This window comes from Scomber scombrus, chromosome 16, assembly GCF_963691925.1.
Source record: "Scomber scombrus chromosome 16, fScoSco1.1, whole genome shotgun sequence".
In the NCBI taxonomy this organism is placed as follows: Eukaryota; Metazoa; Chordata; class Actinopteri; order Scombriformes; family Scombridae; genus Scomber; species Scomber scombrus.
In genome coordinates, this window is record NC_084985.1 from 9525934 (window position 1) to 9547206 (window position 21273).

The 21273-nt window shown below is 38.3% G+C and overlaps 1 protein-coding gene across 3 annotated transcripts; it reads left to right on the forward strand.

Moving 5' to 3' along the window:
• Nucleotides 1–685: 685 nt before the first annotated feature.
• Nucleotides 686–20469, forward strand: thrap3b (thyroid hormone receptor associated protein 3b). Of its 3 annotated transcripts, XM_062435497.1 has the most exons (11): nt 686–1057; nt 6428–6569; nt 9923–10726; nt 12199–12816; nt 13759–13925; nt 14091–14202; nt 14333–14408; nt 14915–15096; nt 16455–16686; nt 17201–17350; nt 18755–20469. In XM_062435497.1, the coding sequence occupies exons 2-11, from the start codon at nt 6442–6444 to the stop codon at nt 18980–18982; spliced, it is 2697 nt and encodes an 898-aa protein (XP_062291481.1). In that variant the 5' UTR covers nt 686–1057; nt 6428–6441; the 3' UTR covers nt 18983–20469. The 3 variants fall into 3 exon arrangements, with proteins under 3 accessions (XP_062291481.1, XP_062291484.1, XP_062291482.1); XM_062435500.1 differs by lacking the exon at nt 18755–20469 and having other exon boundaries at nt 16797–17274; XM_062435498.1 differs by lacking the exons at nt 686–1057; nt 6428–6569 and adding an exon at nt 8341–8479.
• Nucleotides 20470–21273: the final 804 nt, after the last annotated feature.

Sequence of the window (21273 nt, forward strand, 5' to 3'; positions counted from 1 at the left end):
CTGCAATATATATGTGCAATATGCAGAAGTTCCTGACAGGGGCGATTCCAGGATCAGACCTTTAGGGGGGCTCCGGTCCTAATTTGACATACAATGCCCTGCAAGTGTTCAACCCCCCTGCTAAATGACTCATTTCACTGGATAATTGCAACAAGAAATATGAATACATAGTAAAGTGGTCTACCAAAAGCTAGTGTATAATAATAATGGTTCAGAACAAACAATCACAGATTTCTACAGAGAGGACCCTAAGGGAAAGACAATATTAATGACAGAACTATCCAAAGTACATTAAACCTGTTAAAATAAACCCATTTGAACCTGTAGCATAATTGTTTGTCACATCTCTAACAGACGGGCTCACAAAATAATTAAAGTTGTATACAAAAATTACACAAGGGGGTATTTTAAGGGGTGCTGAGATCAATTTTAGGGGTGCTGGAGCAATGTTCCTGGGACAGTATCTCTCTTTTTTAGTGGGACTGGGAGGTATTGGCAAGAAGAAATATAGCTCAAGATAATTAACTCTACTAAATTACTCGACAAATGGTGTAAATTAAACACGAAGAGGAAATTTGACCCTCCCTGTCCCCCTCCTCCCGCCCCGGGGCCATCTAAAACCTCGTCGCACAAACTCTCGCGATACGTAGCATCCCTATATATACATATAGTTAGCATTGTGAGCTAAATGGTGTCTGTCGCTTAGCCACCGATACACCTCTATGCCTGGAAAGCACACATTTAGCGCACAATAAACAAACACATAGACGCGTTTAATATATGTATTTAATTAGGGAGTGTCACCCAGTCTCATCTAAAGGCGCAGTATGTCCGTTTTTTATTAGTATTAGTTAGCTAGTTGTTAGCCTAGCCTCGCTAACATCCGCTTATATACACACACCAGTGAAACCAGGAAGGAGGGACCAGACCAAGACCAGCAAGCAGCTTGGCCTCAAAGGTTGCTTCACTTCTAGTACTAAACTATTATCCATAATATACAACAAAAAACAACAAACCACAAACCACAAAACAACCACGGACAGTCTTGTGGAAAAAGGTAATTGCATTTCATCTTTTTGATTTCGCAGCTTTTATGTAATATTTGGTGAAAATGTGCTTTGCAGCGTTTAAAAGCATGTCGTTGTAAGGTTTAGTGCTGCACGGAGCCACGCACGACTATCATCGGTAGCATTGGACTTTAGTGTTTGCTCCATGCTGCTGCAGGTACAACCATAGATACATCTTATATATATATATTTTTTTTTATCAGTACTTTACTAGTTAGATAGTTATGTCTTGTGGCAGGGAGCTGTGTGCATTTCAATGTTCCTCTTTGGGATACATGAAGAATATATATATCGATATATATAGATATATATCGATATATATATATTCTTCATGTATCCCAAAGAGGAACATTGAAATGCACACAGAAGTATATATATATATATATATATATATATATATATATATCTATTGTCCTATCTATCTATCCATCCATCCATATATCTGTCTGTGTGTCTATCTATTTCTCTATGTCTAATTTCCACTCGTGTGCAGCTCTGTGGCACCTGTTCTCTCCAGTGTATTGAGGGGCTTTATTTTGCCTCCTTGTACACAACCTTAAATAGTAGTACTAGTACACACATACAAGGAACCTGACTCTGTTTTTTTTGTGGCTCTGTTTGCACTCACACAAAATAACAACACAGCCATCTTTTCGCCCAAGCAATGACTAACCCTCCTGTTGTCCTGGGGTCAAATATGACCTAATTTATAGCAGAAATATGGATTTATTTTGTTTAATTACATCAAAATCACATTGGATGGCTCCATATTATATTATTTGCAAGTATAATTGTCACTACTTTCATTGAATTGGGTGATAATTTGTACTTCATGCTTTATTATAAACAGTTAAACCAGGTTGGGGTCAGACCAAGGAGGACAAGAGGTGTGATTATGTGCTGCCATTCAAATATTTAAAATGTTTTCAAAATAGTATCCCAACTAAACCATCAACATATTTTCCTCCAATTTTAAATTAATTTAAAATAATTCATAATTTCTGCTTTGGTGAGGTATAATTTCATTTAAATGAGGCCTATTACCATAATTTCCCCCACCCAAAAAAGTGTAAAATTTGTGGTAATAAGTTTGAATGATGTTGGCACAGTATTGAGTGACACTTTACACTTACACGTTATTAATAGTCAAACCTGTCAAAATTGAGGAAGGTTCAATAAAGTGCGAAACCTTTTTCTGTGAAATTTAAACAGAAGAAGTAAAGAGTGCTGAGACAAATATTGAATAGTTAGAGAAAAGATCTGTTAATATATATACTATTAATCCATTTATATATATATATATTGACATATGTTTCTTTTCAGCCAGTTTGTGACTCAGTGGCCTAACCCTTCTACACAAACTTACATAGTGATGATTGACAGTAGAGACTTAAATAAATAACCAAAATTGACCAACTTGAACATTGAACTTAGTGTTGATTGGATGTGGCTTGTTTTGGGGTTTTTATTCCCCGTATAGTGTGCCAACGTATTTGTCCGGGTATAGTAATAATTGGAAAAGCAATTTCAGATTTGATGAAGTGTAATTCATTTACAATAGTTAAAATAAGCAGTTCTCTCTATCTGATTCCAGTGTCTCAAATGTGAATATTTTCTTGTTTCTATGATAGGAAACTGAATATCTATCTATCTATTTAGCTATCTATCGTTGTGGACTGTTGCTCAACATTTAAGGATGTCACCTTGTGTTTTGGGACACAGTGATGTGACATTTTTCACAATTTATGACATTTAAGAGTCCAGATAACCAATCGATTAAACCTTAACCTACGGTTCAGGGTCAAATTTGACTCATTTTTACATTTGAGAGCCGTGAAAACAACTTGTACACATTTTCACTAGCTGTGCAGCATTTTTGTATATGCAAATGTAGAAATCTGACCCACATTCATAAAAAACGCCACAAAAAAAACTCCATTTAAACATTTTGATTTCTTCTTATTCTCCTTAAATGAATTGTATACACTCTGACAGCTTCATCAAGGGTTAATCAAACATTTATTAATGACTGACGGGGTATTTATAAATGTGAATTGGTGCAGAGACTAATAACGAGTCAGAATATGTACAGTATGTGAGGGTTAATGGATAAAATAATCAACAGATTTATTGATTCATGAAAATAATAATTAATTGCATCCTCCATAAATATTCATTATCTTTCCTCCACAGTTAAATTATGTTTGTCTTTTGGTTTTAGTGGCGCGTCAGATCAGTTTAATATCAACCCACTCGACAAGCTGAGCTACTTTCCAGGTTAAACCAGAACCAGTTCTGCGCAGAGTAGTATGTGATGGATGATACGAGCTGAAGCAAAAGAAGGAAGTACTTTTTATTTTGTTTTCTACTGCTTGTGAGAGTTAGTAGTAGTAAATGCTTCTACCACAGATAGACGAGGCAAATCTGAAATCATTCATGCTCAGTTTTACTTCTTTTTTTTTTCCTTCTCTTTTTGAAATTAAAGCGGGAACTGGGCTTTGGTAACATATGTCATAGACAATTCAGTAAATATTACTAGATAATGATAATGTGGTGCAAGTTAAATCAGTAATGCACCTAGTTTTAATTATAATTCAAGACATATATGAAAGTTGCAGGCCTTTTTCCACAGCAGAGCAGCGTGTTATGCATGCAAACTCTTTATAGACCTAGTTGTTAACCATAAAGCTTATCAGATCTGTTTCTCTGTGTGCTTTTAAGGCTGCACACACTGCATATTAAACCTGCTCATTGAGAATTTTTTCACCATACATCTGTCAATCATCATTTTACACTTATTAATCATAAGCCTGGACCCTCCTTTCTTTTACGAGAGACTCGTAAAAACAGGTTATTCAGGTTAATCCCTGAATTTAACTACAATAGTATAGATACCCATCAAACAGGGGGAAACTACTGTAGGCATGCAAAATAAGCGTGGCTTATCTTAATTGCAGTATTTGTATTGAAAGTTTGAGGTTCAGTAGAAGAGCAGTAAGGACCCAGATCGTCTCAGGTGGGTTTCTTTTTCCCTTGACAGGCAGAGAAACCCGAGCATCCCGTTGAGACTATGTCCCCATCCAACATGAAAGAAAACAACCATTCCACAACATTTAATGAAAAAGAAACTCCCAATTATGATAAGGTTAATCAAAGGGAATCTTAAATAAACAGCAGAAGATCAACTGTTTGGATAGCAGATTGACGTCAATAGTACCAAGAGTAAGATCCTGGTTGAAGTCCGCGTCGTTCCCCCTTGCTCTGCTGCACTGAAGCAGCACTGCCTGCTCCAGGGCTGCTGCTGCTGCTGCTGCTTTATAAAGGAGTTTTATGCTCTGACATCCATTTTGTCAAAGAGATGCATGAAGAGAAAACATATTTTTAGGTATTATTAGAGAGTCTTGGTCAACAGGCAGCAGGATAAAAGAGAAAGCTGCTTGTATAATTGTAAAAAAAAATTATAAAATAAAACATTCCCTCTGGCAGAAACTTGATAAAGATGATCTTATCTTGCCTTCACACTCCAGAGGCCTTCTTTTTTTATTTTATTTTTTTATAAATCTTTCACCCTTTTCTGACATTTTTTAAATCTTTTGCCAGTGTTAAATTTGGCAGTTAGCTTTTGGTCAAGGGCACCTAACTGAGTCATCTCTTGTTTACCTCGCAGTTACGTAACGTCTAAAACATTTTTTACTGAATCATGTTTGGCAGCAGTGGAGAAGTTGAAGGGAAAAAAGAGGTGGTTCAGTGGAAGATAAACAGAGTAGGGCTGCAACTGTAGATTATTTCTGTTGGGATTTGTCCTTAATTTGATAATAAAAAATTAAAGAATAAATATGAAAAAAAATAAATAAATAAACTTAAAATCAACCACTGACGCACCTGAGGAGTTAATCTTACACAGGGAAAATAAGACCATTGTCCAGATCAGCATGACGTTTTATGCGGTTTATATGACCATTTTTGTAACTAAAAAGAACAATGAGAACAATGGCGTCCGCTGCCTCTTTTGTCCTGATTTAAAAAAACAAACAAACCCATAAACCCTCCTCGGTGCCCGCAGGTCCTTTACCTGCAGAATTTATATAAATAGATTCACCTTGTGCGTCCAAGCTGCTCAGGACCTTCAAAACAAAAGCATTAACCGGTACTCAAATGAGATGATACTAATATTATAATTAAACTAATTCAGCTGTACTCTTCAGGACAAAACGGCAACAAAAAATAAATGAACTAATTAATGATTAAATCTTTCAAGAAAAACAAATTGCTGTAACAATTTTCATTATTTATTATTATGATTAGTCTGTAAAATGTCAGATAACAGAGGAAAATGACTTTCCACATCTTCAGGTGTCTTGATTTGTTTGACCAACTGTCTAAAAGCCAAATATGTTTATTTTACAGTTAATATAAAACAGAGAAAAGCAGGAAAAGATGTGTTAATCAATGATTAAAGTAGTTGCAGATTAATTTACTGATGATCGTCTAATTTAATGCAGCTCTAATCCAGTGTTTGGTATAAAAACATAACCTGTGCTTTAAGGAGAATCATGTTGACTTATATTCTTAATGCAGTGTCTCTGAAATTATAATCAGTGTGAAATTTGTATGAATGTGTTAATACACATTTATAACAGCATCTTGTCTATTCCTAGCTGCTACATTACTATTTTACAGACTTTACTAGTACACAGAGATAGAAATATACTCATTCTTGCCTTTTTATAACTAACAACACGGAATACAATCACCCACATAGTTCATTTATAGCTCTAACCAGACTCCTTTTAATACTTTTATTTTTTTTTAAAAGATGACACTCCTTTTTTAATTAGCCTGATCTCGTGTTGTTGTCGCTGCGAGGGTCGTATCCTTGGATAGTTTTACGATATTTACATCGTGCAGCAACGGACTTCACATCCTCGGTGCGGACAGGCTCAACCTGTATCATATTGCTGGCGGCTCATGTGCACATGTTTACATGCTGTTCCAGCTGTCTGGGTGTTATCACTGCGTGTGCTCTGATTGATCCCTTTTCTGACAGTTCAAGGTCATGTGCGTCTCGAGGGGCTGTCGGGGGGCAGTTTGAAAGCAGCTAGGTGCAGGGGTCTTGATGACAGGTGAAAAGGTGTCATGTATGCTTTCCAGCCTCAGCCTGTCAGCAGGTCTGGAAATATGTAACTGTACAATCCTGATTAATACATGGGATTTGGCTCGAGAGAGTATCATGAACGTTATAACCTTTACGGCATCTGGTCGACTCCGCTCGTTAACATTTAGTGAGTAAATTCTGTAGCTACGATACTTTTAATAACTCAAATCATTAACTTCTTTTGATTTCTCTGTTGTATTTTAAGGTGTAAGCGCAAAGATGTCAAAGGCTCCGGATTCTCCAGCTCGGTCCCGCTCCAGGTCAAGATCCAGGTCTAGATCCAGATCTTACTCCAGGTCTCACTCTAGAAGCCGCTCCCGCTCAAGGTCCAGAAAGCGTCGCTATAGGTGAGTCCTGTCACATTTGTCTGTTTTTTAACATGAATCTAAAGTTTGAAACCATCTCCAAAAGCCTGATGTTTTTAAATAAATTTTGTGTTGAATAAATATACAACAACTAGAAAATAATTAATAGAAGTTAACACTAAAACTTACTGGACTCTTTAATAAGGTGTCCTTTTTATAATAAGTAATGCAATGCTAACATTAGCACTACCAGCTAAATTCTGGTAAAATATGCAATTTCCTGGTTGATTTACTTCACTCACCTGCCAAAAAAACCCACATCAGCAATATATTGAGTGGCCGCTAAAACTTGAACATTCATTGGCCACTAAGCTGGTAGTCAAACAGAAGTTCATTTTGCACCCTGAAGTAATTATTAACAGCGCTTTTTGTTCCCCCCGTTATGCATTACGAGTGCTTGTTATTGGTACTAGTGTGACTCATAACCTGTGATTCAATGAGAGCAATGTAAGTCGATATGATCTGTTTGAAACAACAAAAGTTTCAAGTTTCCAAGCTGAATTTTCCATTTTCAGTTTTATTTTCTGTCATTTATCTTCACGTATAAACAACCTTTTTATAGTTTGAGCAATGTACAGGTAGAGGTTTCTGATCTGTTAGATTAGTCAGTAGTGATGTCAAAGTATTGTCAGAAAAAAACATGAGCTGAATATATCTCTTTGACTGTTTGACTCTCAGGATTGTTCAAAGCAACAAAAGGAAATGACAAGAACGTTTTTCAGTTGCGTGTTTAGTTACCATCCGGCCATGTGCTAAGGTCTGTGACACAGGATTTGATAGCAGAGGCTGGTGGCCACAAAACTTGCAAATAAAAAGAAAAAGTTCCTCTCTAGAGTCGGTATTTGGTTTGTCTGTTCTGGGCTGCTGTAGAAACGTGGTGGAGCAACGTGGTGACTTCCGTGGAAGAGGACCGACTCTCTACGTAGATATAAAGTGCTCATTTTAAGCTAACAAAAACACCACAATTCCTATTTTCAGGTGATTATAAACTAATTATAATAATAATAACATCTACTTATGAACATTGTATTTCCATTTTTTTTTAAATACCACTAAATCTGACACACAAGACAAGTCTGATAATTGCCTCTGACTTGTGTCCTCCAGTTTTATTTAGCCGTCAAATGGCCACAAGAGAGTTTTTTGTTAATATCCAGTGACTCAGCAGACTTCATACCAAGTATTACTATTAATACTGTGATACCATCATCAGTAGGTTTCCTTTTTGCTGAACTTGAGTTTAGTTCCTTATTGCTTACTCGTTCTAGGTTTGTGCTCAATTTGCATAAATGTTTTTCCTGTTTGGCAGAAATGCCTTAAAAGCTTCAAGCAGCTTTTCACCAGCTCACTTTGATTAATTTGGGGGAATCCACACTTGTTATTTTTGCTTTTTTTTTTACACTTTATAAACCATCAACCAATATGCCCAATATAAAGTTTTATTAGTTTAATTTCATGTATTCATAAGAGGCGTTTCCCACCTTGGCATTGTAACTGTTTTTCACAATGGTTTCCTTTTTTTTTTTTTTTTTTTAAATATACGTAGGAGCTATTAAACCTGACAGTCTGAGAGTTGTTGGATGTTTTGACTGAATAGCATTGCTACACTGCATGTCAATGATTTGTCAAAGGAAAGAGGAGGTGAGAGTGAGTCCTCTTGGCCTTGCTGTATCTCCCTCCCCCCTCCTTCGCTCACTCCCCCCTTCACTCACTCACTCCCCTCCTCCCCTCTGTGTGGATTAGAGCAGATCGTGTCCTGGCTGTACTCTTTTTCCACCGCGTACACTTTACTGTTAAGGCGACACAGACTGTATCAAGCTTTGTGGGAATGTATACAGTGTGAAATGCAGCACAGTCCAGGACCGATCCGCTCCAATGAAAAGCTTTGACGGGTAAGCGGCTAATGCAGTCGGCGTGTACTTGCAAAACTTGGTGGTTGTTTTCTTTTTTTGGGCCATTTACATAGATGCAGTGTTAATGTTGTGTTAGTCAGTGTCCCATGTTTCTTTGTTTAATGTCATCATAACTCAGAATTTTCATGCTACTTTACATTTTACTGAAATAATGACGGCTGTGTTTTGTAGCCTGAAGCTTGTTTGGTTACATTTGCTGTCCTGTGGTGTTTATATATATATATATTTATAGTTGCAGGTTTCACTTGTTTTTTTATTTCAATTCAAATCCTACTAATTAAAAGTGGCTTTACTGCTTTCATCTTATGAACAAGCTTGATAAAAGTTGCTGGGTACATGGTTAATGTTGCATTTAAAGTCACAATGAGTGAATGACAGCAACATACAGTCAGGATGAAGTGGCTCAGTGGAGATACTTAACAGTTATATATATTCAAGGCCACATTGCTACTGTTGACTCCTGATACACATTTAACCTGATAGTAGTACTTCTCTAACCGGTGCTCAGATTGTGTTTGGAAGGTCGCCAGAAACCAAAATGAGGAAGAGTTTGTTTAGATCTTCTATTTTGTATCAATGTTAGTGTTGTTTTTGACTTTTTCCACTCTCTCCAGTGATACAAACAGCATGAGCTCCACCTACTGGCCAAATAGATGAGTTATCTGCTCTGTAAATTGAAATATCTATGTTGTATACCAGATAACAAAATCATGGCTGCATCTTCTAATCTAAATAAAATCTACTTGTGGATTTAAGTCGACACTTACTTTGCTAACCCCTCATGTGCTTCAGGATGTTTGTAGCGGGCTGTGAAAGGCGGTTTCAAAGAGCGACACCATTTCCTGTTGTTACTATTAGAAGCATTTCTCAGACTCTACTGCTTTATGTGGGCTCAGATACATAAAATCACTCACGTTACTTACATTAGAAAGGCCTTATTTCACTTTTTAAATGCTCGGCAGTAACTTGAGTGACAACGAGAGGCTTCTCTGTGCCAGCCGCTCTTCTAGCATCTACTTATAGTCTGAATGTGAGGTGTTTATGGGACATCTCTAAATTGTTGCTACAGAAAATAACCTGGTTTACATTCCCCCCCCTCTAAACTGCTACCGACTCTGCATGCACATCGGTCACATGCCGCGCCACCCACCACCACCACCGCAAATATCTTCTCAATCTGTGGGAAACATTGCCTTTAGTTAACTTAAAGCAGCTGTTTGTTTTTTCTTTTATTTCATGTCATGTCATGTCATGTCAACAGTGTAAAGAAGAGAGGAACCTGTGTGCTGGCAGAGATTCATTTTAATGTCCGGTCTTTATGGCTCTGCCGTGGTGAGATCGACAACAAGACGCCTAGCCTTCTCAAATCTAATTTTTCTTCTTCTGTTTTTTCCCCCTCTTTTCTCTCTCTCTCTTGTTCAGTTCTAGGTCTCGTTCCCGCTCACGTTCACACACTCCGTCCTATAGAAACTATCCTAGCCGAGACTATCAGAACAACAGAGGCGGCGGCTTCAGGGGCTACAACCGAGGCTACCGGAGGCCCTTTCACTACCGCGGCAGAAACCGAGGCTATTACCAGCGTGGTCATTACCAGAACAGGGGAGGAGGCGGCGGCGGCTATGGTTACAAGGCCAATTGGCAGGGAGGCGGGGGAGGCTGGCACGATCGCCACCATGACCAGGACCACCACTCTCACAGCCCAAGGAGGGGCCGCTCGCGTTCCCGCACACCCAAGAAGCGCTCGGGCAGCCGCAGCCGGTCCCACTACTCTGACCGCTCGTCTTCGGGGAGATCTCGACGCTCCAGGCACTCCAGCTACTCCTCTCGGTCCCGGTCTTCCTCCCCACGCCATCGCAGCAGCAAGGGCAAGCCTGGACCCAAGGACGCTAAGGACAAGCTAGCAGATAGCCAAGTAGAGAAATCAGGTCAGGCCACAGACGGCAACGCCATCGAGAAGGTGTCAGGAGGTAAATGGTTAGACTATGACGCCAGCCCCAAACGAATCAGCCCAGAGACTGATAAGAAAGAGGATGCCACCTCTGGTTCTGAGAGCAAGGGGGCCGGCAGCGGCGCTTCTCTTTGGAGAACCATTGGCAGCGTGTCGTCCCCTCCGGTGGAGAGCCCCACCAAGTCGGGACAAACGGCCTCCTTCAGCGGCTTTGGGTTCTTCTCAAAGGAGGAAGCCAAATCTGGGGATAAGACTGTGATCTCTGCTGCCTTCAAAAAGTACGTCTTGTGTCATCGTTTTCAACATTAAATGTCATTGTTTTCTTTCTAATTTTATTAATGCATTTTGCAACATGTATTTTTTGTTTTTCTTTCAAATATGTTTAGCCTTTTTCAAAGATCCTTGGATGAATGCAGGTTAAAAAGGAAAACATAAGACTCCAGATTTTAAGTGCAGTGAAAAATGTCCATTTCTGTGCACTGAGAGGAAGTTGTATGAAATCCCACTTACTTAGAAAGGTACTGGTTATGTGAGTATTATTATACGCCATGTGTACTCTTTGCATTAGGGATGGGCTTTTTTTTCACAAATTAAACAAACAATATAATAAAATTTAAAACAGGAAATTAAAACCAGAGTCTCTGTGTAACTTAAAGGTTAATCTGTTAATCAATAGCTGTAATTTGGCCAGGCAGTGAAATCTTCTGTGTTAAAGTCTAATCATGAATGGTAGGAAAATCAATGTGTTTGATACTACATTTCTAAAGCTAGAATATCGTAATAACATAATAACATTTCATATTGAAGCCAACTCAAAAAAAACAAAACATGAAATATTGCTGGCACAGTTAAAATATGTCTAAAACTTATAACATTTAAGTGTCAGTTAGGGCCGGGCAATATTGCTATTATATTGTATTACATAGTATGTACTATATATATATATACACACTATTATACTGATATTGTGATATGAGACTAGTTATTGTTTAAGATGTTGGATATCTTAATAATGTGAAGTGTGAGCCAATCAGACTGTTCTAACTTCTCTATTATATGCTTTTTCCCACTTAGTCATTATATTCCTATTACTGATGATTATAAAGTACCAATTTTCATCCCTATAATATTTGTTAAAATACCTTTGACGTATTCAGTCAAAATATTATGATATTTGGTTTTGTCCATATCGCCAAGTCCTAGTGTCAGTGTATTGACTCTTAATTGTTTTAAGGTAGCAACATATGCAGGTAAATAGTTTTTCCTTTTATTATAACCTGGGCTTTAAACTTGAGTCAACAGCTTAATGCTTCTTGTTTGACTACATTTTCTTTTCTAAGGTCTTTGTTGCAACATAGTTTTCTGTGAAAAGAATTTTTGCAGTTGCGAAAATTTCAAATGCACAGTTTAACACTTGTATGGTGACGAATGACAAAATCTCAAAATATGTACATTAATATCTCGTCATGTTGTAGGAGGGAGGGAAAATAATTCGATTTAGGAGCTTTTCAGCAGGAAAATGGTCGACAGAAGTTATAATCACTTAAATTATATTATAAAGAAAGTTTTTCCCATTGGGTTTTTAGCATGCCCATCCCTGGTGTGTGCTTTATTTTTCACTTTCAGCTTGTGAGAATATATTTTATTTACTTTCACTCATAAATGATTTGCCTCAGTCCATGAAATAGATATTTTATTAGTCTACCTGTCTAGGCAGTTACTAAAGCTGAGTTTGGTTTGTCTGTTTCAGGTTCTTGGCTGAGAATAAAAACAAAAAGCAGGCAGCTGAAAAGGAGAACGGTCGCGATAAGGAGCAGAGCACCTCAGAAAGGGAATTAGAGAAAGGCAGCAAGTCCGGAGACCTCTTCAACATCTCGTCCTCTTCTTTTGGCGACTCCAAGGAAGACAAGACCTTGCCCTTCTTCGACGCTGGAGAAGAAGAGTTCCTCAAGTCTCACGGGCTGAAAGAGAGGGACATTGATGAGGATGGCGAGGTCAAAACCACCCTCACAGCTCGGGACATTTTCGGGAAATGGGGGGACGAGCCAAGCTATTCTTCTTCCTACCCGCCGGTGAAAGAGAAAAGCCGGAGAGATGTCGAAGAGCCTGAGCCCATAGATCACATGGAGGAGGAGATGTACAGAAGCCGCAAGCACAGCTCAAAGAAAGAGGAGAAGGCCAAGAAGAAGGAGAAGAAAGAAAAGGAGAAGTCCAGAAAGAGTCCGTCCCCTCCCACAACTTCCAGAGAGAAGGAAAGGCCGCTGTTCCCTGGCGCTTTCCCAACTCGCGTGGAGTCGCCTGTCCGACGTCAGTCTGCGTCAAGGGAGGAGTTTGAACTCAAAATAGGCGCTTTAGATGAAATGCCCAGGTATGTATAGTGATATCCAGTCATGTGATGTTACACTTTAATATTACCCTTTTGGCCTACTGATGATACTGTTTTTTGAAGACACAAAACAGTTTCAGACTAGTCGAATCAGTTAAATGATGAGGATGTTCTCTCTCGTTTTTGTGGCACCTGAAATTCTTGGCAGCTTCACAGTTTGGTACTTGGTTCATATATCTCCAGTAAAGACACCAAGTCTTGAGGAATTTATTCCCTGTGTGGCAGAAAAACATGTTGCATGAAGCACAGAAACTCCTGCAGGTTAAACATGATCAACTAAACACTTGAAGGGCTCGATAACTGTGAAAGTCTGGATCCAAATGTCCAGACTTCACAGCACTTATAGTCTCTGTACTGGCACATTCCTGGGAAGTCTGTGAGTGATGAGGGCTCTCCAAATCTGTGACTCATGTAGTCCACAAGGGGGCTCATGTGGACTTCCAGAGAGTCTACTTTGGGTGCAGAGGACACCAAACTTTGCTTGGAAGATTGCCCATAGTTCATAGCAAAGTATGTGGCAATGTAAAAGTATATTATGTAAATAATTCAGCAACAATAGTAAAAGCAGAACAACAAGTATACTCACTGGACACAATTTATAAGCCATAAGATATATTTTTTATTTATTTATTCGTTTTTAAAGATGTGTTTTTGGCACTTTTTTACCACTTTAATGGAGAGCTGATGAACCAGATAGGAAACCAGGAGAGGGAGGGGTAGGACATGCAACATGTGGCATGCACTTTAACCATTCAGCTGCCAGGTCACTCCCCATAATCATTTAGTTTTGAAGGAATACACTTTCTTTAAATGTTATCTCCTTAAGAACAATATCGTCTTGTATTCAGGCGAGTATCATGGATATTTTTGTATTCAGGCTTCATCATACTTAATAAATGTTCCTCACTTGCTCTTCTCTCCCAGCTCTTCCCTGTCTAAAGATCGCTTCATGTCCCGAGATCTGGCGAATCCCACTAAGAAAGAGCCGGAGTTTCGCTCCATTTTCCAGCACATTCAGACCGCTCAGCTCTGTCGCAGCCCCCCTGAGCTGTTTGCTCAGCACATAGTGTCAATTGTGCATTACATTAAAGGTATAGTATCACCTGTGCTGGTTTTGTTTCCAATGTTAAGAGTCAACAGGAGTTTGGAGAAGATCTGCTGGGCGTGTTAGACATCACATCACTTTAAAAGCCATTAAATATGTGACAATCAGTACTGCTGTGTGTGGAATAATATATTTTTCTCTTTATTTGCAGCTCAACACTTTCAGTCCACAGACATGACTTTAAGTGAGCGGTTTGCCATGTACCAAAGAAAAGCTGCTGAGGTTGAAATGATGAAGCCAAGGAAGAGCCCAGAAATCCACAGGTACCTACGACGTCCAACTATCTGATCAAATGAGATGGTTTCAACGAAGTCTTCTGCTTTATTATTTTTTATTGTAATGGGAATATTTTATTTTTAACAATTGACATGAAGGCTTTCTCTCTCCTCTCAGGAGAATCGATGTTTCCCCCAGTGCCTTTAAGAGGCACTCTCACCTGTTTGAGGATATGGACGAGACGAGCTATAAGGTGACCAGCCCTTTTGAAATTTGATGTATTCGGAACAAGCAAATTTGAGACGATCCACAGCAGCAGTGTTCAGCTTTGTGCTTTTCTTTCAAAGGATGCATATTTCTAAATCAAAAGAGCCCAATTGTGTTTTGTAAGTGCCAAGAAAGCCCCAAGCCTATGAGATATGGTTATTGATTGGGTATGTACAAACCCAGCAAAGGCTAAAAGGAAGTGAATTATGATCCTGAGTCCAAGCCTCTCAAGGGACGCTTATCAGTGCCTTTACCTTGTAAGTATTTTTCCCTAAAAAGAAAAAAATCAAGCTACAAACGAACTGTGAAATTCAATTTATTTTAAATGCTACATGCATGCTGCTGGTTGTATTTTATATTGAATTCTACACAGTATTTATTAAAGAAACTTTCTGTATTATTCTGTATTTACAACTCAGTGTTTAATTCAAAAATTATCCATTGGTATAGCAAACTGCTCATTTGCTGACTAAAAAATGCTTTTCACTGCAGGATGCAAGTAAAAAGTTCAAAGGCGACGTGATGGACCTTCGTCTGGATATTGAAAGACGTAAGAAGTTTGCTGGGAAGGAGCGCGACTTCAAGCGTGAAGGAGGCAGGAGCCCAGGAGGCTCCCGAGGACCAAGCGCAGAGAGGTCCTCTGAGAAATCTGGGAAGCACCACAAGAAATCCAAGTATGTTGAATATATTGTCTCCGAGCGTTTGGAGGAGTGGTTACCATTGTTACAAATGACATTTCAGCTCTGTTATATTTTCCCCACACATATTAATTATATAACCTTTACAGCCAACTGCTGTATTATGTTCCTCTCAGATGGGACACAGAAGATTGTGTCCATTTGTTTGCTCAATTAAAGTTTTAAGTATGGTTTAAACCATATGTATTAATAATGGCAGTCAGGTGTGAAGAGAGATGACATTGTTTCCTGATTCATGGCTTCAAATTTAAAGCCATCGTCTAGTTTCTGATGATCATCGTGTAAAGCAGGAGCAGTAAATGTAGAGTTTAGACGATCAGGTTGAAGAGTAAAAAAACAAACAACTAGAACAATCTCAATTCATGTATACACACATGGTCCAAAAAAACAACAGAAAAACAAGAAAACTGTCATTAAGAAAAACTTCTTTAAGCTTCTTCTTAAAACCTTTTTTGTAGATTCTTAATATATAAACTTTGGCTAACTGTGAGATATAACTCAATACGTTTTTATTTTTTTATATAGAATTTGTCGGGGTTGGGTAATATAATATCACCCCTCTTCACTTGCTGCGTTTGATAATTGTCTGTACTTAATATTTTCAATTACCAAAAATATGTCTGTTTAAATAAAGTAAACAGACTACTTCTTAATCTATCATCAACTTTCACCCATTTGATATCAGCATGTATTTTATCTCTACTAGCTCGGTCTGATCAGCAGAGTACTCTACACAGCTTTGATACAGCTGCAGGAGAGTTGATCAGGAACGGTTAAAGTGACGTTTGTGGATAAAAGTAAGAACAGAGACCTGGAAGTAGAACAAAACCTTAAAAAATTACCAGCACCACAGCTGCAGCTCGCTCCCAACCAGGACCATTATATAACACCACAGGTCAGTGCAGTCATCCTCTACTGAGAGGCTGCTGCAGCGACGCCTATAATTTCAGGCTAAAACATGTCACATGAGACTGTCTATTGTAGTAGCTATGGTGTCGGTATTTTGTTAAAACACACTGACACTAAAACTGAAATGCAATTTATAATTTTACATATTCTTTATCTAAATGCTGCTAGAAGCTATTTCTTTTTATCCAATTTTCTCTTTTGCTCAGCTGGTTATGTCCAAATTGTGAGAGTTTCTTCAAAAGTAGCAGAGCAGAAGTTAAGTTACCTTCAGTTTTGTGTTAATATGTGAAGAAAAAGAGGAGAAAACTTCAATAATGTCTCTTGTAACACTTGTAATTGCTCCACAAGCTTCTCACAACCTGCAGTTTATATCTTTAAATTTTTTTGATAAAACTCGCATGTTAACATTTATGTTTTGTTCACAGGAAGGGCAAGAAGAAACGGGATCGCTCTCCGTCCTCCTCCTCCTCTTCTTCCTCTCAATCCCCTTATCCCCCACCTTTCAGAGGTAAAGAGTACATGGGAGAGGGGATGGAGCAAATGGGGGAGGGCTACAGTCACACGCGTTATCCCCCGCGGGAGTACAGCGGGCCCGGAGAGAGAGGCCCTCGCGATTATGAGGGCCACAACATGGAAAGAGGCAGAGGCCGCGGATTTGTAAGTTTTTCTGCCGGCGCTGTGTTAATCTCTTCTGCTGCTGTATTTGTTTTTCATTGAGGTACTGACATCTCATCTTCTTGCAATTCTCTGTCCTAATGGCGTCACAGTAGACTACGCTTCTCTGCTCTGTTCCTTCCTCCTAATGCTAAGGAACATAATGTGGATGATGATGATAATGATGATGACACTCTATCATACATATTCCATGCACTACCTGAATTTTTATTAAGGTAATGTAGCGTAAGTCAGTGGATCTCACCTCATTACTAAACAAAATGCTTTATATCCATCCGTGTGGCTTTTTTATTTGTGAAGCCTAATTACTGTTGTGTGTGTGTTTTCTGTCGTTCTCATCGTCCCTGGGTCGATTTTTGACTCTTGACTTGGACCAAATTTATAAAAAAATTATTCTTCATCTTAGAGTGGATGATTATCAAAAAACAAAACTGGATGTAGAAGTATAGTTGGCACTTAACTGCAAGCTTAATTCAGCCTGTTGTTCTGATTTCAGTTCCCCAGAGTGAGAGGACGAGGTTGGAACAGGGGAAATTATCCAGGAAACAACAGCAATGGCAACCCTGCTAATATGAATCCTGCAGTGCGCCCTCCAGAGGAGGAGTGGGACCCTGAATATACTCCCAAAAGTAGAAAGTATTACTTGGTGAGTCTCTGAAGATACAAAGTGATTCAGTGACAGATAGATGCATAAATATTCAGTTTAATTATTTTAATGGGGGACACTCAAGAGACTACATTTAATGCATGTATTTGAAGTATATTGACATGAACTCACTCTGTAATAATTATCAAGCAGTTCTGGAGCTACAGCTTTTACTATAAGCTGATTTGTAGACTTTTTTTAAGCAGTATAACCCAACCAGTCCTGGATTTTTGAGGCAGGTATTTTAACCTGACACATCAGATTGTTTTAAAGAACCATCTGAGAAGTCATCCTTTAAACTGTTTCTCAAAAGGCAAAAGGCAGGTACTTTAAAAAAAATACTTGGCAGGTGATTGGATGAACCATCAGTTTTATTATCTATCACTGTCTTATCTTTCGAGGCAGCTGGATTTGCAGAGCTGATTGGTTCAAACCACCGATGGAAGTTAAAACATGACGAGATTAGCTCTCGCTTTAATTTGTTTTGTTTTTTTTGGGGGGGGGGGCACAATATGCAACAATTGTCTCCAGCTGGAGTCAAATCAGGGACGTCACGGTTATGTGGCGTGTGCCTCAATCATTTGAATACCAGCGTGCCTCAAGCAGAACATGTTACCACTGGAAAAATAAACAGTGGTGCAAACCGCAATGGTTTTGTGTGGAGGCCCGCCTCAACCACCCCCACACTCATTTCCTCTCAGCTATCAAATACAGGAATACAATGCCTCAAACTGTAATTATAATGACATAATGAATGAAAATAAACTTGTTAATGCTCTTTAGTGGGATAAATAATTTAATGGCAACACTGTCTCTAAGTTAGTTTATATATGTTTGACATTTAAATGGTGCAGTTTCTAGTTAGCTATCAGTAGATGTATCTCTAATACAGTAATGTTGGCTGGTTTATCAGTCCAGCTTTTATAAAGCAACTCATTTTTCTTTTTGACACCAACATGAACTCCATTAGAGTCAAGCAAGCTTCTTTTTTTCTTGAAAGATCCCTTGACAACAAGTGGAGCCAATATACAGTTTTAATTACTGGATATAGTTATTTACGTTGTTTAAGTGATTTATACAAATTAGCAAAACACCAAAAGATTGACTCTTAAAGAAAGGTTAAAGATTGTAGTTTTAAATTAAGAGATGTCATCTTACAAACAGCTCAAAATCAATTTCAGGTTCCTGATGAACGTGTTTTTGTAAGACTTTCAAACTATTTAAACCTGGAAGACATGCAATTTTTAAGAAAGTATCAAGTTTGTTTTTTGGTGTGTTGTCACTTTCTCATATTTTACTCTTCACATTGCCTGCACATGATCATCACCTTACTGAACTATCCTGCTGTGAAAAAGAATTAACCATTCTTCTTGTCATCTAAATCCTTTCACACTGTGTTTACAGCACGATGATCGCGATGGCGAGAAAACCTGGGTTGACAACCGCGGAAGAGGCCGAGGATCCTTCCCGGCCCGCCGGGGGCGCTTCGTCTACCGCAAAGGAGGCAGCAGCCCTAAGTGGACCCACGACATGTACCAGGGAGGAGAAGAGGGGGACATGGGCGACGACAACATGGAGATGGATCATAAAGAAAACAAAGGTGTTGGAGACGCCTCCGCCCAGAAGCAGTGAACTGCTGCATCAGCTCCGGTAGCAGCAGCAGGTTATCTTCACAGCCATGAGCGTCTCAGTCAGAGTGGTTACTGTGGTTTTTTTAAAAAGGGAGGTGGGGGTCATTTTTCTTGTTTTTTTCCTCCCCTCACCTCCCACCCCCTCTCCACATCATCTCATCATTTAACGGTTAAAATTTGTTCAGTGAGTTTGAGCCTTCTCACAGTTCAAGTGAAGTAAAGAACTGTAAGTGACTTGAATGAAGAGCAACACTCTTTTGTATGTGAGGTTCATAATTTCAGGGTGTTTTTTTTTTTGTTTTTGTTTTTTTATGTAATGAAAGTTGCTGTTGGTTTAATCTTCACATACGGCTCGGCGGTGAATTAATTGTACGCTGTAAGGGGGAAAGTACTGAGGCAAAAAAAAAAAGAAGTTCAAAATAGTTTCATATTCTCTGAAAAAGAGAATAACAAAAAGCATTTGTGCCTTAGAAAATACTACAGTAACATGTTCTTATGTAATCTGTTTAAAGGTACAACTCTGTACTTCCTGTCTGTCAGTGTCGGAAGGCTTTAGATTATTCCCATTTCATTGTTTTTCCTTTTTTTTGTGTGTGTGTTTGGGCTGTGATAAATCTTTGTAATAAAAAAATAGATCTGTTACTGCATGAAAAGTTTGATTGATACCTCGCTCCATGGGACCAATCAATAGCGGGCACAGGGCTCATGATTGTCATTGAACATGAGTTTTGGTTTTACCCCTGAATGATTGATATGTGTCACTTATATTATCTGAGCTTTTTTTTCATATAGTGCCACTTCAACTGTGTCTCATTACAAAATTGTTACGTGTGTTTGTATGAGGTGTGTGTGTGTGTGCTACAGTATATTCTCATTTATTGTGGAGGTTTTCAGTTCAAAACAATTGTAAATTGAAGGATTGGCACTAAAAATCTGTTGATTTGCTTTGCTTTTAGACTGATACACACATGTAGGTTTACATCTGTTAAATCAGTTTAGGTAAGTGGCTACCTTTTTTTTTTGTTTAGAGTTTTAATTAAATCTATATAAATAGCTATGGGAAAAAGGCGAATACATGTATAGAATTATAATACCTAAATTATTGTAATCTTAGAGGGAAACAAAAGATGAATATGGTTGAGTAATCCTCGCAAAAAAAAAAGAGCCACAGTTTAATCTTCCGTCTAAAAACCTGACAGGAGAAAAGGTGAAGAGAAACCCGATATTTGTGACATTTGTCAAAGGCAAAGATGAGTGTGTATTTCTTATGAGGAGTTAACACAAACTAGCAGAACTAGTTTGGTGGATCTCACTGTGCTGCTTCGTCCCACTTTTGACTTGTACATACTGCATGTACTAAACCGAACTGTAGGACTGTATCTTATTTTGTTTGTTTTTGTTGATTAATCTGAAGCTGAAAACTTTTTTACCGTTCAAGAGCTTTTAAGTACTTGTCTTTTAATTTTCAATAAATTTTTCTTTGATTCAGGGCAAATCTGTGAGTGTGGTTTGTTTTATTTATACATGTTTATCAGAAGTTTTGGGTAGTAACTAGTTACATGTAACAGCGTTATGTAATTTATTTACAAAATAAATACGTTACTGAGAAAAAATGTGTAGTTATATTACAGTTATGAAAATGTTGATTACAAAGGAGGTTACATCTGAAGTCAGACCTTTAAGATTCTTTTTACTCATTTTTTAATATTTAACATGTTACTGAAAGCATATATTGCTGTTTTTAATTATTTTAAAACTTTTTTTAAAATATTTTGTAAATAAATCATGACATGGGCTTAAATGGTGTCACCGTACCAATTAAGCCCATACCAGACTTTTGACATTTTTCATAAAATATCTTAACTACATGTAATAATACTTAGATTAGGTCATGAAGTGTCACAGATGAGATGATGTTTAGTAAGTTTTCTGAGCTGTTAGAGAGAGCCTAGAGTCTCAGGACCACAAACAAAACATCCAAGATAATGATATTTTAAGTCAGACAATTGTGAATTAAGTATTTGTCAGAGAATGAGCTCATACCATCAGGTCATGAGAGTCTCATTTTATCAGTATTGAGGTTTGTTTTCTCTCTCGCTACAACAATCTCCAATTCAGCCCTCTGCCACTTAAAACTTGACAGCTAACGGACACTGGAAACAAGCACTCCAGTCGTAACATAATCGGCCTTTTCATGGATGGAGGGGGAAACATTTCAGCCAACAGAAAATAGACTGTCTCCGGGGACATTGCTTGGATCCACTTGGGGAGGCTCTGCATTGGTAATATCTA

Coding starts and splice junctions, on each gene's coding strand:
- thrap3b (XM_062435497.1), top strand. CDS start 6,442: ATGTCAAAGGCTCCGGATTCTCCAGCTCGGTCCCGCTCCAGGTCAAGA. Junction 10,727..12,198: donor ATCTCTGCTGCCTTCAAAAA/GTACGTCTTGTG, acceptor TGTCTGTTTCAG/GTTCTTGGCTGAGAATAAAA. Junction 14,409..14,914: donor TGGACGAGACGAGCTATAAG/GTGACCAGCCCT, acceptor TTTTCACTGCAG/GATGCAAGTAAAAAGTTCAA.